At 39.8% G+C, this 17,553-nt stretch overlaps 1 protein-coding gene across 12 annotated transcripts in view; it reads left to right on the plus strand.

Moving 5' to 3' along the window:
- The first annotated feature begins 2,440 nt into the window (after positions 1-2,440).
- Positions 2,441-17,553, plus strand: part of LOC131235390 (uncharacterized) — a 35,050-nt gene continuing 19,937 nt past the window's right edge. For 3 of the 12 annotated variants that reach the window (XM_058232561.1, XM_058232562.1, XM_058232560.1), the window contains exon 1: positions 2,445-2,996. In XM_058232561.1, coding sequence (XP_058088544.1) covers positions 2,676-2,996 — 321 coding nt within the window. In that variant the 5' untranslated portion in view covers positions 2,445-2,675. Of the gene's footprint in view, positions 3,050-3,550; positions 4,023-17,553 lie in introns of those variants that run through there. The other 9 variants (XR_009166097.1, XM_058232557.1, XM_058232552.1 and 6 more) reach the window with 8 other exon arrangements.

Below are 17,553 nucleotides of genomic sequence, written 5' to 3' on the forward strand. Positions count from 1 at the left end.
ACAACCTTAGACTGGTCGAGAAAATTCTTGGACTGGTCGAGCTAGTGTATGGACTAGTTGAACCATGACTAGAACTAGTCGAAAAATGACCTATAAAATTATCAAATGACATATGATATAGATGCAAATTGTATGACCTATCCTAAGGTCAATCTAGGGTCAAACAAACCTTACTTGTGAGATTGAATCATCATATATCATTCTCTTGAAGTAGTTTAAGCTTGAAGATTTGAACTTCTTGATGTTCTTCTTGAACTACTTGATCTTGTACTTGAACTTCTTGATCTTGTACTTGAATGTAGACAAGATTGACAAGGATGACATGAAGTTGATCTTACAAATAATAGCTAAATAAGATACAGATTCCAAGAGGTTTTGACACTATAAAATTTGACAAACCTAGGAGCTAGATAAGATAGCATTTACAGGATAGTCGTCTACCACAGCACGTGCACAAGCTTGACGAAGTTATAGAATTATGGCTAAGTCTTAGAGGCGTGGAGAGAGATGGATGATTAGGACTAATTAAAAATTCTACTATTAAAAACACAATTGCCTACCTTAAATCAATTTACCAATTAAAGCTAAGAAAGAAAATTAATACTGGGACTTTCAAGCCAAAGCGAGTCCAATTACATATATTACAAATGATGTTTCGATCAATCAGCTATCTATAAAAGAGATAGTGAGCTTGTGTGTGCTTATAAATTAAGTGCCTACCATACAACTTAATTTAAGCATTCATGTGATTTAACTAATCAAACATATAAGTATGAATTATAATTGCAAACATTCAGAATCGCAAATACAAGCATGTATAGTGGTTCAATTTTCTTACTCAATTGTCGGCGGACGCACTCTCCTTGAGTGTGTCGGCATTTACTATGGGAGGTTTTAAATCATGTTCGCCTCTAACTTTTATAAGTGTATACTCCCACCGAAGGTATATATAAGGACTTACCCACGTACTCACCTGTATCGGTGGCTCCCACAAAGACCAGTTGATTTTTTATTGACTAACCAACAACCACTAGTAGTCTTAATCCAATGATCCATATACATTCTCATTGGAGGTTCCCACAGAGAATAACACGTACACACCCGTGCCCCGGTGGACTACGTACACACCCGTGTTGGTGAATTCGGCCATACACGAACTTATCCAATTTAAGTCACCAATTTTTACACTCAATCCTATATAAATGAGTGTTTATGGACTTTTACAAATGGCAACTTATTGGATTGAGCATATTTTTGATGTATCGTCTTGAGATGCTTCTTCAATTCTCTCCCATACATGAATTAACTTCTCAATTGCTTAATCGATCATTGATGCCGATACTTCAGCTTCTATGAATGTTTGTCTTGCATGTAATGTGCTAATGAGATGACCAAAGGAAGGTGGTGAAATCTTCTACAACTAAAGATGTGAGTATGCTTCTAGTAGGAATTCACCTATATGAGTCTTCCTAGAGGATTCAGATAAGGATATACCAATAAGCTTAGTGTCTAATTTCTATAGAAAGGAGAGTTCATTCACATATTTGTAATGAAGCATAGAATGCTCATTAGAGTGAATAATCACAAAAGATTGACATGAACCTCTTTGGTGTAGAGTCTAAGGTGGGGGATATGAGTGGGGAATCACCTAGATTTCTATTACACCAAAAACCCATGCATTTGCCCAATAACCAAATGCTCTCTATAAAGGAATTGAGTTCCAACGGTAAAAAAATGGACAAAAAACGGCTCTCTTGATCAATCGTGCAATGCTTCAATCGATCGAACTCCCTTTCGATGGATTGAGAAACTTCAGTTATTTAGTAAATTTGTTGCTGGACGTTTTTGGCGACCTTTGATCGATTGAGCCCTGAGTTCGATCGCTTGAATGATGACCTTTCATTGATTGAAGGTTCACTGGAGACACATTGAGTATTTGTCGATGGCATCAAGCTTCACTTGCAAATTGCTGTTTTGGGTATATATTTTTACAGCAGTTTTGGACCTCTGTTGATAATCTGTGCCATCCAAATATTGTCCATGTAAATCAATGGTTAACAATCGTTAGTTAGTCACTCGGATGTGATTTTGTGCATGTAGCTCATCCGAGACTTGGAATTTCATCACTTTCGGGTAAAGTATATATTTCAACAGGCTTACTAGAACCATTGTGTCAAACATTACATCCGTACACTAATTAGAAATATTTAAGTTGATTTAGTAATTAAATTCAAAATCCGGTAATTTTGGATTATAGTTCTAGATCCAAGATGACAAACACAATAGGAGGGTTTCAAGTCCAGGGGTCTAGGATGGCAAACGCAATAAGAGGGTTCCAAATCCGCCCCAAAATAGGCCCTGGGTTAATAATCTACTTTTACCAAATCTCAAAGTTCTGTTAATTAAATAGCTTTATCTGCTACGAGAAAAAAATAAAAAAAACAAAAAAAAAAGAAGAAGAAGAAGAGGAGGAAGAAGCAGCAGCCAAGTACGGGTCAGTATCCAAACATGCTCGACAGGCAAGTCGGTTTAATACGACTTGCATGCCACGCGTATAATTTATGAGTGCAGGTGTATCAAGCGTCTCATGACTCCAGAGTATCAAATAACTCTCCTCCTTGCGAATCCCTCTCCTACTTTCTTCTGTTTCCGGAGTGGATCGAGGAGAAAAAAACATGGTGGGGATTTCAGCACTTCTCCAACAAATCCCCCCAATTCCCAGAACTGCCCCCAGCCTTTTAAGAACTTCCCAATTTACCCCTCCTTGGCTCCCCAAAACCCTAATCAAAAGCCCCAAAAATGAGAGCAGATTGGTGGCATTTGCAGCAGAGAGAGGCCCAAACAAGGGTCAGAACGGCAGCGGCAACGGCCGTGATGATATGAAGAGAAATGGACGGCCGATATTCAGCCTCAAATGGCAGGATCTACTCGACCCAGACCCCGAGAACATCCTGGCCGTCGGATTGACTGGGCTCCTGACGTGGGCCAGCGTCCAGGTCCTCTGTCAGCTCTTCTTCATCTCTCTTGCTATCCTTGTAGCTGCTCTCAAGTACTCTACCATCGCTGCTCTCCTTCTCTTCATCCTCATTACCCTCCTTTGATCTTTCTCTCTATCTTGATTCTGACAAGTGGGGCCCATGGTTTGGCAATCCAGACCGTTCATGTGTTGCATTACGCTGTGGATGGTTCAAGCCACAGGAATGTTCTCTCTTGGAATATGTTAATCTTCTTTTTTTTTTTTTTTGTGTGTGTGTGTGTGTGTGTGTGTCTGTGGCCTACAAAATGGATGGTTAAGAAGAAAAATGCAATCATGGTATGCATTCTACTGAAAAGTTGTCAAAATTGGTTGTTGGGATATTCCAATCTGGGAGACTTTTGGGGCATGGTACAACCATGGTGGGATGCAACGGATGAATGGTCTGGATTGGTGTGTCATGGGCTCCACTAGTGAGAGTCAAGAAACCTGTGTATATTGTACAGTGCGCATCAGTCTTCATTTTTTGATGCATATCATAGTTTGCTTGCTTTCATATGGTCTTTGTAATTTCAGTTGCAGTGACGAGTTTCTTGGAGAGGAATTACATGCAATTGCCTCATGTTTTCAGTTGGTACAAGTGGGGCCCATTGAATGGTGATCTGGTCCATTGGTCTGATGGGCTCCGCTGTCGATGATCTAGTCCCCGAAAATCTCCTTCGGCAACCTTCCTAATCCTTCAATTAGCGACCTGCAAATAGATGGCTAAGAAACGAAATAGGTCCACATTCTTTAAAATTGGAATAGATTCAGACCAACAGTCTTGGATGGCTTATCCATTGGTGCTTCTTGTGCAAAGTGAAAATGGTTCGAGGGTTGTGCAATTTCTATCTCTATAATTTATGTTCCGAGATGAAATTTTTGGAGCCTCTGTTTCCCAAAAATCAAGATGATGGGCCTCACATCAACGGATGAGTGTGAGATGATGGGCCTCATATCAACCAGTGTTTCAAATAGCACCACTTGTAGTGTAGCTTACATAAATAGCATAAATCCCTTGTAGCGGTCACTACAGCCACGTAGCGTGTAGCGTACACTATAGTGTTTTTTTTTTGTTATTTTTTTTGAAGAGTGATGAGAACATTTTTTTTTTTTTTTTGTTTTGTTTGTTAAAAGTAGTGTAGAGCTCATATTATTAAAAAAAAAAAAAAAAAAAAAAAAAAAACCCTTAAAATGTAAAGTTAAAACCAAACATTTCTTTGTTTACTTCCACTTAAAATGGTGGTGGTCCTTTGTTAAAGTTGGTGTGAAACTCATGCCAAAAAACCTTTAAAACTAAACTTAAAAGAAAAAGAGTTTTGAAAGAGGGTTTTCGAAAACCCTTCTTTGTGTAGATGACATTTGTATTGTACTTAATGCTCTTAACTTGTGGGATTGCTATTTCTTTTCATACTTATGAGTTGTGACTTGTGGTTTCAATTAGACATTATTAATTAAAGTGGTTTGCTTAGAAAGTTGTTGATGTGATAATTATTTGATTTGTCTTATGACTTTATATGTGGATTGGCTTTTGATAAATGATAATTAACAACTTGAATATGCTTATACTTGAAAAAATGAATTATCTTTTAGGCAATTTTATATTTTTTGCCTTTTTCTTACTATTTATCATAATTCCCCTATATTTAAATAAAAAATAGAAGTATCATGTAGCTTACTCTACGCGCTACGCTATTTACGCTACACGCTATAGAGGGTGGAACGCTACACAACATGCTATCGCTACTTAAAACACCGGTATTAACTAAGGATGGTTTATTGAGGCAATCTTTTTGTATTGAAGAATCCTAGTCCCGTCCATTATCTTTTTCATGAACAAAATGGAAACAGATTTGACCTAAATTAATCTCATATGAGTTGGGGCGAATTCCAAATAAAATGACCATTTGACTTGCACTTTTGGTGTTTGGTCAAACAGCCTGTTCCATAATTTGCAAATGAGATAATTTGACAGTTCTCCAATTCATTAACCAACTAGTTTCTAACATTCCTTAACAGTATATGTTGGGCACTGCCTTGTGTGTGGATGTATTGTGTTTACTCATCTGGTATCAGAATATATTGGCTTAAGTCAACTGGTTTTGGAATTCTATCTCTTCAAATTCACGGATAGAAGTTATGGTATAAGTCTTTGCAATTAGTTTTGCTTAACCAGGCAATTAATGATAAATAAAGTTCTTCTGGTGATTTGCCTTTGCACGAAGATTTCTTCCTATATGTTACATCATTGGGTCGATGATGGATTGATCGGAAATGTTATATTTTGATAAATCATTCAGTTATCTCCATGCATTTACCATTCAGATCGCACAAGGGGCAAGGGCCCATGCTTCTTTATTTTGTCCTAAGATGGTGTTAGTGCCTGTCATATGTACGAAGCACGAACAGAAGCGACAGCAGATTTCTTAAATTAGTAGGTATAAATAGCTAAGGAAGCAGACATTTCAAAATAAATAGATAAATAAATTAAAAATAAATAAATAAATAAATAAATAAAAGGAAAAAAAAAACTGGAAGAAGCTAAGGAAGCAGGAGGGGTAGTACTAAATGTGATTTGAAGCAGGAGGGGAACCTGGTTAGAAGGGTTTATGCAATTAGTTGCCCTTTTGCTTGCAGCAACTTCGTAGAAATATGAAAGAAATATGGTTATCCTTTTGTGATGCCAAAAATGCATCCTTAATCATCTCCATTTCTAGGGCTTAATGTTCCTGATAGGTGTGTATTGTGCTATACACATGGTGAAGATGCATAGCATTATCCTGGTTTTCACCAATCAAGATTACCACCATTCTTATAGTGCCAAACAACATCAACAGACCAGAAAATTGTCACTGTTTGAAAGGTTATCCAGGTACCTTTTCAACAAGCTCAGATCACATGATTCTACTAAGAATTGAGCAAGTTCTGACCAAATACTAATGGGGTTTGGTGCAGGTCACCAGTAGGGATTTTTGTTGCAATTTTCAATAAAGTCAGGGTAGTTTTGGTATATTGCACATGTACAAGTTTCACAGGTATTTTAGTCTTGATAAAAAGAATCAAGGTTAATTGTGTATTGGAACAGATGGCAAGGATTGGAGGAAGCTTTTTGATTGCTCTAGGGTTTTAGGTCTAGCAAAAATTTCTTGGTGTGGACTGTTGCAACTTGCAAAGGAGTCCTTTTCCTCTATGAAGGAGAATTTGGAGTTTGGCTTGGAGATAGTGTTGATGATGCATGGTGCTATCTTGATTTCCATCAATCACTATTGTGGGCCATTGTTATCGTGCCATACAAACATCCACATGCCCTCGAAGTTGGTTCCATCAAAAGGCTGTTCAGTTATCTTTTCGAAAAGCTCAAGATCACACGATCCACTGGGAATTGACCAGGCTATGACCAAAATACCAATGGGTCGTAGGGCAGTGGTGATGCCCAATTGTTGGGTTCTTTGCTTGCTATGTAACAGGTATACATAGGTAGGAAGTGGGAGCGAGAGCGTGAAGTGGAAATTCTAAGTGGAAGCGGCACTAGTTAGAAGGATCCTACAACTAGGATCAGAACACAGAAAACTAAAACCACTAGAAAGCTAAATACACCACAATACAACAGCCATAAATCAACGCAGGCTGTCGCTCAGATCTTCTGTCTACGATGACAATGCAGTTTCCGCTCATGCCTGCTGTACCCAAGGTATCCCGTATCGGTATCGGTTGGCGTAACGGTGTCCTCCAAAACCGATATGGATACGGGGGTGTAACGGTGATACAGGGGTGTAACGGCCCGTAATGGTGCAAAAAAATATTTTTTTGCCAAAAAAATATGAAAAAATAGGGATTAAATCCAGAATATTCTAAGCATTCCAAATGTGCATTGATTTATAAATTGAAATATGTTTATGGTGGTGTAACGATCTACCCTTTGGTGAGAATTTATATCGGACTGTCTGATGAATTTATGAACCAGATAACTTGAATTTGATCATATATTTAATTTTCTAACTATCTACTATCAATGATAGATATATTAGAATGAATGTAAAATGAAAATATCTTACATCAGGTGTTTGCAATTATTTTTGAGGAATTTCTCGAACATACCTGTGGTCCTGTGCAGTGTGGTGCACCATGCACGTGACTGTGATAGTGTAATTCCTGTCTATGACCTGTCATCCATCCTCAAGTCAAGAATATTAAAAATAATAATTAGTAGTGTCTGATATACTCCCCTGCAACTTGATTAAGGATTACTTGATTGGTTGTCAGGGGAGCTATTTTAAATACAAGTTCGGCAGTGTCAAGTGTGTGCATGGCTTCTTGCAATAATACTGTTGTGAGCTGTCTGCTGCAACAAATACTTACCTTAACACAAATATATACTCACAAGTCACCACCAAAATGAAAATCTGCTTTTTTGTGGTTGCTCGACCTCCACATCATCGTCATCGTCACCATCAGGCTGAGGCTGTCCGATAGGTGTAGGTGCTACATATCCATAATATCCAGTGCCAGAAGGAAATACTAGATCAACGAAACTAGAGGATGACTGATCCTGACTAGGCAACGACTCTGACCCGGAATAAGGATATCCACCAGTGCCCGTCGAATAGCCATACTGGTGCCCATACTCAGGCTGTTGAGAATCTTGAGATTGAGAGTGCGTCTGCTGTGATGAGTAACTTGGATTTGGATCTGGATATCTATAATCATATGAATATTGTTCGGGAGGGCTACTCCAACATAAATGTGATGGAACAAGCTCAGTATAACCATCATAATTCAATTCACCATAAGAATATCCATCATAATAACCAAGACCATGAGCCTGCTGATGTTCCGAACCTCTCGGACCCGGTGCACCACTAGATGTACCCACCTCCTGCTGGCTGTATCGTGACTCGATACACTCATAAGTCCGACCTCGTGTACCACCTCATCGCTGTTCATCGACATCATGATCTGTAGACGGTTGTATAGGGCACTGAGCAACACCAGAAGTGCCAGCACCAGGGGCAGGGGGGTCATCGTCTTCATCCGACACGGTCACGCTACCACTGCTCGTACTCTTTTGTTGATCTTGAGCCGTATCTGTACGTGGCATAAACGCTGCCCCTCTTACTGGGTCCAACACATCTGCACGACTCTCTTGTTGCGCTCTGCGTATTTCTGGGTCATCAATTTCCAATTCTTCACTATCCTCTTCAATTTGTTTTTCCCTTGTTTCCAACCAAGGTAGAAGTGGGTCATCCTCATCATAAATATTATCCAAGTTTATTGGACAGTAGTCTCCGTCATCAGTAGCTGTAATGCTCCTATGATGTCGTCGCATTCTTAGTTTTATATTGTAGTGCATGAAGACAAGTCTATCTAATGTTCTAGTCTGCAATCTATTCCTATTCTTTGAATGAATGAGCGCAAAACAACTCCAATTCCTTTCGCAGCTAGAGGAAGATGTTGTCTGGCTCAAAACTTTTACTGCAATTTTTTGGAGAGCCTTCGTACTCTCTCCGAAATTAATTCACCATTCGGCCGGTTGCAATCTAGATACTGCATGCCGTGCAAGAGCATCTCCAAAGCTACCAAGGCGATTTCCAAATGTATCTAATTCATTTAATACCTTTATTTGCAGATCTAAGTAAGTCTCTTATCTCTTTATCACATTTTTAGCCCGACACGAACTTCATCATCCGCAACAAATGATTGGGCATATCTATACCTAGGATTTAGGTAGTAACTCTGCATGAAGATCGTGATGGAGTTGGTTTGTCCATCTCTTGTCGATCATCTTCCAATAAGTCTGCCAACTTCTACAATCACGTTGAATTGCAAGCTTTACCTTATCCATGGCATCATATATGAAGCCCATGGTAGGTGCTTCATCGGATTCAACAAGACGGAGTACCCTCATTAGTGGCTCCATCACCTTTAGGATCGCCTTGACCTTCTTCCAATATTTGTTGTCCCGTATGGTGTTCACAACTTCGACCGGTATTCCTGATGTCTTCTTCCCATGTTTTGTGTTGAGCCATTCTCGGGAAGCGAACATCTCACTCAACTCTTCTCTATGCTGGAATAAACTCTCTAATGCTATAAAGTTTGTTGCGAATCTAGTCGCCGCAGGCCTCAACAACTCTCGTCCTTTCGTAAACTTTCTCATTATTGTAACTATTTGATTATGGTTGTAAATAAACGTCGTCACTTCCCTTGCCCTTTCGACCATTTCCTTAACATTCTTCTTCTTCCCAATATCTTCCAATATAAGATCAATACAATGGGCAGCACATGGTGACCAAAAAAGATGTTTTCTCTTATCCATCAACATATGTTCCGCAAGCTTATATGTTGCTTCATTATCTGTCATAATCTGCACTATATTCTCCTCTCCAATCTCGTCCACAATTTTATTCATTAGTCCATTAATATAAGTAGAATTTTTTGTTGCCTCTGAGGCATCAATTGACTTGTGGTATATAGTTCCTAAGTGGCAGTATACCATGAAGTTGATCATGCTGCGTCTGGTTGGGCCAGTCCAACCATCACACATGATTGTGCATCCTCTGGCTTGCCATACAGGTTTAAAGGTAGCCACGTATGCTTTCACATCCGCATACTCTGCATCTGTTCATTTCCCCTAATCTCCTTAGTCGTGGGAGCTTTTATTCATTCACCTGCTTCCGCTACTGCATCAATTACCACCCACCAATATGGAGAATTGGCCACGTTAAGAGATATGTTGGCATGTATAAATAACTTTGCTGCTGCTCTACCTAATTTCTCAACGAAAGTTCTACTCCACATTTGTTTTATCTTCTTTTGTTTAGTTAATTCTTTCCTAAACAGGATTGGATCAATAGAGGGTCTCCTAGGCTCATTTACTTCTTCATCCAAACGTATAGGCAGTGTTTGAGTTGTCGGTATCGCTACAAGTTTCGCTGGCTGGAGATAAAGATATAATATCGTTATCGCCGGTCCCCCACCCCCACCTGCAGAAGCAGTTGCACTTCCAGTCGCACTCCCACTCCCACTCCCCCCCCCTGTATCACGCACTGACCCTTGCGTGCCAAACATGCGGCGACGTTCTTCCTCTTCACGAGCTAGACGCAAGCTCTCTCTCCTAGCTATAGTAAGTTCTCGATCTGAATCTTCGTCAGAATCAATAATATCTTCATCACGAATGCCCATATATTCAGAACCAAAATACTTCCTGTCGAGCTGCATCCAAAATATCATCTTTCTTCTTTTGTACAGCAGCACGTTTACCCTTCGACTCATCCAGACTAGCTTGCATTAAAAGCATTATCTCTTTCGGTACTCTACTACATGGCGCAACTTGACCCTTTCGATGTGCCAAATGTTGTTTGAGACGGTAATTCCACCACACTAGTCTATCACAATACTGGCACTTAATTTGGTGCCTAGTACCACCAACCCTCTCACAATGTTGCCATCCAATATCATCACTAACTTGTTGTTGGCCAGATCCAGACATTTCTTTAGGCTTAGGTAGACACTAGATAATTAGATTTGAGTATGAGTGTATGACCTATGTTAATAAAGATGGTTTTATATTCTAACTAAACCCTAAGAAGCTCCAAGGCAAAACCTCGTCCAATATAAGCAAATAAAAACATAAAGTCACTAATTCGAAAATAGAAAAAAATTATAAAATGACACCCCAAATCTGTAAAATACACATTATCATGTTCTACTATGATTAACATATCACATGGCATGATTAAAATAGTAAAACAATCATTAAAAAATTATTTTTAAAATTTAAAAAAGAAGGGCCATAATTAATGCGTAAATAGAAAAAAATATTAAAAAATTATAAAATGGCACCCCAAATCTGTAAAATGCACATTAACATATTCTACTATGATTAACACATCATATGGCATGATTAAAACAGTAATACAACCATTAAAAATTGATTTTTCGAATTTTTAAAAAAGGGACAAAATTCATGCGTAAATAGAAAAAATATTTAAAAAATATAAAATGGGACCCCAAATCTGTAAAATGCACATTAACATGTTCTACTATGATTAACACATCATATGGAGTGATTAAAACAGCAAAACAATCATTAAAAATTGATTTTTCGAATTTTTAAAAAAAGGAGCAAAATTCATGCGTAAATAGAAAAAAATATTTAAAAAATATAAAATGGGACCCCAAATCTGTAAAATGCACATTAACATGTTCTACTATGATTAACACATCATATGGAGTGATTAAAACAGCAAAAAAATCATTAAAAATTGATTTTTGAATTTTAAAAAAAGGGGCAAAATTCATGCGTAAATAGAAAAAAATATTTTAAAAATATAAAATGGGACCCCAAATCTGTAAAATGCACATTAACATGTTCTACTATGATTAACACATCATATGGAGTGATTAAAACAGCAAAACAATCATTAAAAATTGATTTTTTGAATTTTAAAAAAAGGGGCAAAATTCATGCGTAAATAGAAAAAAATTAAAAAAATATTAAATGGGTCCCCAAATCTGTAAAATGCACATTAACATGTTCTACTATGATTAACACATCATATGGAGTGATTAAAACAGCAAAACAATCATTAAAAATTGATTTTTTGAATTTTAAAAAAAGGGGCAAAATTCATGCGTAAATAGAAAAAATATTTAAAAATATAAAATGGGTCCCCAAATCTGTAAAATGCACATTAACATGTTCTACTATGATTAACACATCATATGGAGTGATTAAAACAGCAAAACAATCATTAAAAATTGATTTTTTGAATTTTAAAAAAAGGGGCAAATTCATGCGTAAATAGAAAAAAATATTTTAAAATTATTATATGGGACCCCAAATCTGTAAAATGCATATTAACATGTTCTACTATAATTAACACATCATATGAGATAATTAAAACAGCAAAACATATTAAAAAAAGTATAAATACCTATTTTTGACAAATTTATGAAAAATGGCCCACCAAGCTTTGATTCAACAAAATCCGCCAATATAATGTGTTTTTTCCTCAAATATTCACCCAAGGTTGGTCGAAATTAGCAGTAGAAGGAGTGAGGAGGAGTTTGGAAGCAAGAAATTTCGAAAAAACATAAAAAACGGACCTTAAAATGCAAAAAAAAATGGCCGTTTTTCGACCGTTACGGCGCTGACCGTTACGGGTGACCGTTACGCCCGTAACGGCCGTTACGCCCGTATCGGGCCCGTATCGGCCGATACGGGTACAAAAACGGGAATCGGCCGTTTTGGCCCCGAATCGGGTAACGGTGTGTACCGTTACCGTTACGTATCGGCCGTAACGGCCGATACGCAACCGTTTTGGCATTCCTTGGCTGTACCTTGATTGTCTGCGAACTCATTTTCTTCTCTTGACATGCACGAACATGATTTACTTATTTCTGCATATCTCAGGACCCTCATCCATAAGATTAGAAAGCTAAATACACCACAATACAACAGCCATACATAGACGTAGGCCGTCGCTCAGATCTTCCGTCTATGATGACAATGCAGTTTCTGCTCATGCCTGCTGTAGCCTGATTGTTGGCGAACTCATTTTCTTCTCTCTTGACATGCATGGACATGATTTGCTTATTTCTGCATCTCTCAGGACCCTCATCCATAAGATTAGCTACTCTCCGAGGCCTGATTCTAGAATTAGCCGAAGATATCACATTTTTGGAGTCTACCAGGATTACCATATAAACAGCAGGGGGAGCTTTCCATCTGATTTGGTCCTTGGAACTCTATTCCACACGTTTATCCAATTAGCATTGCAGATGGTGTTTGGGACTCCTAGCCTGTGATCTGCTTTTGTCCATCCGACTATTAGTCTGAAGATTTATTTCATGTTCAATCCAGTCCAGCTTCCTTGCCTCAAATACCTTGCTATTTCTTTCTTAGCAGATGGACCTTAAAGCTGCTGGGCCCACCATTTTCCATAGCTGGGGACTAAGGGTCCCCCATGCAGGAGTTGTCCAACCCTCTATCAGCTACAAGATCCTACTTGGAAATACCCAAAGCATCCTCCATTTAGCCACAGTCTCTGCCCATACTATCCTAGCAATTGAGCAGTTAAAGAGTACATGATTTGCTGATTATTCCTTGCATCGGCACATGGGGATCTATTTGGATTGCTATGCCCCCATGTTTGAGATGGTCTACTGTTAGAAGTTTTTTAGTCTAGCAAACAAAAGCTGTGGTTTTTAATGGAGCCGGGAAAAAGACCAAGTTCTTGAGAAAGCTGCTGAGTTACTTGTTAGGAATTTTAGAAAGACAATGGAAGCATGGACTTTGAAAAATCCAGATTTTTAATGTTAATTAGGATCCCATTTAGATGTAATCAAGTCCCAAAAGAAGAAAATCCTACGACTGGGATTACTTGTGATCAGTGCCGCGGAAAACTGATGCAGTAGCTCAATTCTGATCCTCCAAAGTAGGCGGTCCCTTCCTGCTCTATCCAGATAAGAGGTGAAGAGATGCCCTACATACATCCCAGTGTAAGGCGGGGGGTGTGTGCACCATTGCCATCCAATGGGTTGAACCCACATGTGCAGACTTGTGCATGAAGGAAAGAGGGAGAGGGAGATGTAATTCCACTTCTTTTTTTTTCTTCTTCTTCTTTCGGGAGAGGAGGTTCTCTTTCTACCTCCTTTGAGCTATAATCTATGTATAAGGAGTTAGGGTTTCAAGAGAAACAAGTCTTGCGGTTCTCTTCGTCCTTACAAACTTTGGTCTACCCTACTATATCTAAAGTCTGTGATCCTGCCTATTCATATACCAAAATTAACCAAATCCCTCATACTATGGCACCATCCTTGGCCAAAAATTTCATGCATGTCCAAAAGATGGATCAATAGGGGTTTGGTTCTCTTTCTACCTCCTTTGAGCTATAATCTATGTATAAGGAGTTACGGTTTCAAGAGAAACAAGTCTTGCGGTTCTCTTCTTCCCTACAAACTTTGGTCTACCCTACTATATCTAAAGTCTGTGATCTTGCCTATTCATATACCAAAATCAACCAAATCCCTCATACTATGGTACCATCCTTGGTCAAAAATCTCATGCAAGTCCAAAAGATGGATCAATAGATCTCAACTATTGGATGTCCATCAAGAGTGATTTAAAACAAACTAACAGTTACAATTTAGAATCAATGGCTAAAAACAATTGATTGCATTGGCTAGCTAGAAAGACACTCGATGGATGGCCTAAACCATAAGACCAATTCACAAATCAAGTCCAAAAGATGGATCAATAGATTTCAACTATTGGATGTCCATCAAGAGTGATTTAAAACAAACCGACAGTTACAATTTAGAATTAATGGCTAAAAACAATTGATTGCACTAGCTAGCTAGAAAGGCACTCGATGGATGGTCCAAACCATAAGACCAGTTCACAAATCATATGTTGGGCAACCAACTAGATCCCTTGTTGGATCATATGTGCCTCAACTTGATCCTGATGCATGTACCTAGCCACATCCACATAGCAGCCACTTAATGTACCTCATAAAGTGAGACAAAGCACATTACATAAAACATTAAACTCCTTACATGTCCTTAAGTCCAAGGATTAGTCGAAGCTAGTATGAATACAAGTCAATCTGGATTGGACATGATGAGCGTCCTGATCCAGAGACTTGAAGTTATCCTCTGATGCAAGTGCCTAATGATAACGTGATCTCATTATCCATGAACACTTACACTCCTATGTGGGGTAGGGCAAAGGCATCAAGTCATCGTTAAGCCCTGTTATCGCTTGAATCTGGTTAATCCTGTAGCTCCTCCTGTAGGCCGCTGGATACTTGCACTTTAATGGAAAAATGATGAACACTGGGGGTTCCGGTTATGGCCGAGGACCCTTCGATGCCTAAGTCAGGTAGATGAACTTAAAGTAGGTGTGGCTAGAGTCGGAATTTTTGTGTGTACCTCTTCTTAGAGCAGGGTGGTGTATTTATAGGGTTTCTGCGTATTTGAATAGATTTGCCAGATATGTTGGAGGAGCCCATATTGGAGTTAGAATTTGCTTTTTAGGAGTATCTTTGATTATGTCTCGATTGGCGTGATTTTCGGCTAGGATCTCGCTGGGTGAACTTGCTCATATTTGACGCGAGATTCTTTTTGGATGTTTCCATTCCGAGGTCGAGGTTGGTATTTGAGGTTGAGGTTGGTATCCGTGGTCGAGGTCGGTATCCGAGATCGAGGTCGGTATCCATGGTCGAAGTTGGGGTTAGCCGATGAATCTTATTACCGAGCTTGGTAGACTGGTTCAGATGGGTTATCGGGATTCCTTGCTCAGAGCTCAGCTCCTCTGGGGATAAACATATCGATAGTTCGGGGGGTCGACTCTGCTGGTTCCTTCTTACATGTCTCATACAGCTGGTCTGCTTGATTTTCCCCATAACAGTTGCCCCCCTACTTCCAAGTTCCAAGTTCATGAGCTCGAGAAGTAAGAGGATTTTAACTGATATATGAGCGTGAGAACTTGAGCTTTCAACTGTAAGTGGTCAACTTGATCTGTATGTCTTCCTTGATTTTACTGCCATGTGGTGAATGCGGGAATAAAAAAGGACAGCGCATGTCGCGGGGATCAAAGAAGATATTATGGCACATTTGGTGGGAACTCGAGTTCGTAAGCTACTCAGCTCAGGACCCGACTTGGGATGGCAAATTCGGTGGGAACTCGAGCCCGCAACCTACTCAGCACCGATGCAGGGACCTCCCACTCTCCTATAACGAACAACCACTTGTACTTCCAGCTCTTATTGGAAGATGAGTTATTGGTAATAATGGCCTGGCCTTTGCCTGGCTAGGAGGAAAAATAATACCAGCTACGAGAGCCTGACCTGCTCTTGGTCTGGTACAAGTATAAGAACTCGTCTATAGAGAGCTCGGAGTGGCCAATTTGACACCACAAGATATAACACCTGAAGATAGCTCGCCACACATTAGGGTTATGTTGTCCTGGGGCAAGCCTGAGGTGGTGGTGCATCACCTCTCACACCACTGGATGGAAAGGTAGTCGCAAGCCGCAGGAAAAGAAAATCGGATAGAGGGCCACCCCCCCGGGAGGTTGACCCGAAAATTCCCCAACTCAGGGTAGCTGCAGCCCCACCGAATCGGGGATCCTGAACTCTGACTGGAGTGCACGCAAATCCTCCGACCGCAGTCGGGAAATAAAGTAGTTGGCTGACAAGGCCACTCCATGAGATGACGAGGAGACCGCATCTGCCTGGGCAGAAGAGCCTCTTCATCTCGAGGTGCCACTGCTGGTGATGACTCCCTTGAGGACACACTAACCTGGAATCTGTACTATCATGTATGGCTTCCCCATGAAAAGCTCTTAAAACAATAGCACCCCTTGAAAAATCTTCAGAAGACATGGTAGTAAAAAGACAAACTGCAAAAAGAGAAGAAGGAGAATATCAGAAGAAACGTATCGGAAAAAATCAAGTATCCGGATGATCTGCAGAGTGAACGGAGAAAGACCGGGACAGATGAAGAAAGAAACGGAATAACACAGCTCGGGACTCTACTAAGATTGATGGGTGAACAATGAGGGGGAAACACCTATTTATAAGCATCCCAGGGGGCAATGCCTTTAATGCTAGCACAACTCATGAGATTATGAAGAGACGCCTTGATGTACGATCTTCGCCATGTGGCGACAGGGGGTTCTCCCATGAGAAGCATTTATGGGGTAGAGATGGGTGTTCGCTGATGAGTCGTCTAGAAGATGAAACGATGCTCGCCACTGTGCACGACTCATAGAATTATATTTCTATAATATCTTTCTTGATCTCTGCGACATGCGTTGTCCTTTTTGATTCCCGCATTCACCACAAGGTGGTAAAATCGAGGAAGACGGACGGATCGAGCTGACCACTTGCAGTTGAAAGCTCAAATTCCCACACTCATACATCAGTCCAAATCCTCTTACTTCCCGAGCTCATGAACTTTGAACTTGGAGTAGGGGGGCAACTGTTATGGGGAAAATCGAGCAGACCAACCATATAAGACACGTGGCAATGAACCATTAGAGTCGACCCCTCGAACTATCGATGTATCTACCCCCAGAGGAGCTGAGCTGAGCAAGGAAACCCGATGACCGAGCTAAACCAGTCAACTAAGCTCGGTAATAAGATTCATTGGCCAACCTCGACCTTGACCACGGATACCGACCTCAACCACAGATATCGACCTTGAACTCGGAATGAAAATATCCAGAGAGAATCTCGCATCGTATATGAGCAGGATCACCGAGTGAGATTCTAGTCGAAAATCACGCTAATTGAGATATTATTGGAGATACTCTCAAAGAACAGATTCCAACTCCAATACGGGCGCTTCCATATCTGGCAAATCCATTCAGATATGCAGAAACCCTTTAAATAAACTACCCTGCTCTAGGGAGAGGTACTCACACTTTAGCCACACGTACTTTATGTTCATCTACTTGACTTAGGTATCAGAGGGTCCCCGGTCATAATCGACGCCCCCAGTGTTCCTCCTTTTTCTATTAAATTGCAGGTATC

Source organism: Magnolia sinica, chromosome 19, assembly GCF_029962835.1.
Source record: "Magnolia sinica isolate HGM2019 chromosome 19, MsV1, whole genome shotgun sequence".
NCBI lineage: Eukaryota > Viridiplantae > Streptophyta > Magnoliopsida > Magnoliales > Magnoliaceae > Magnolia > Magnolia sinica.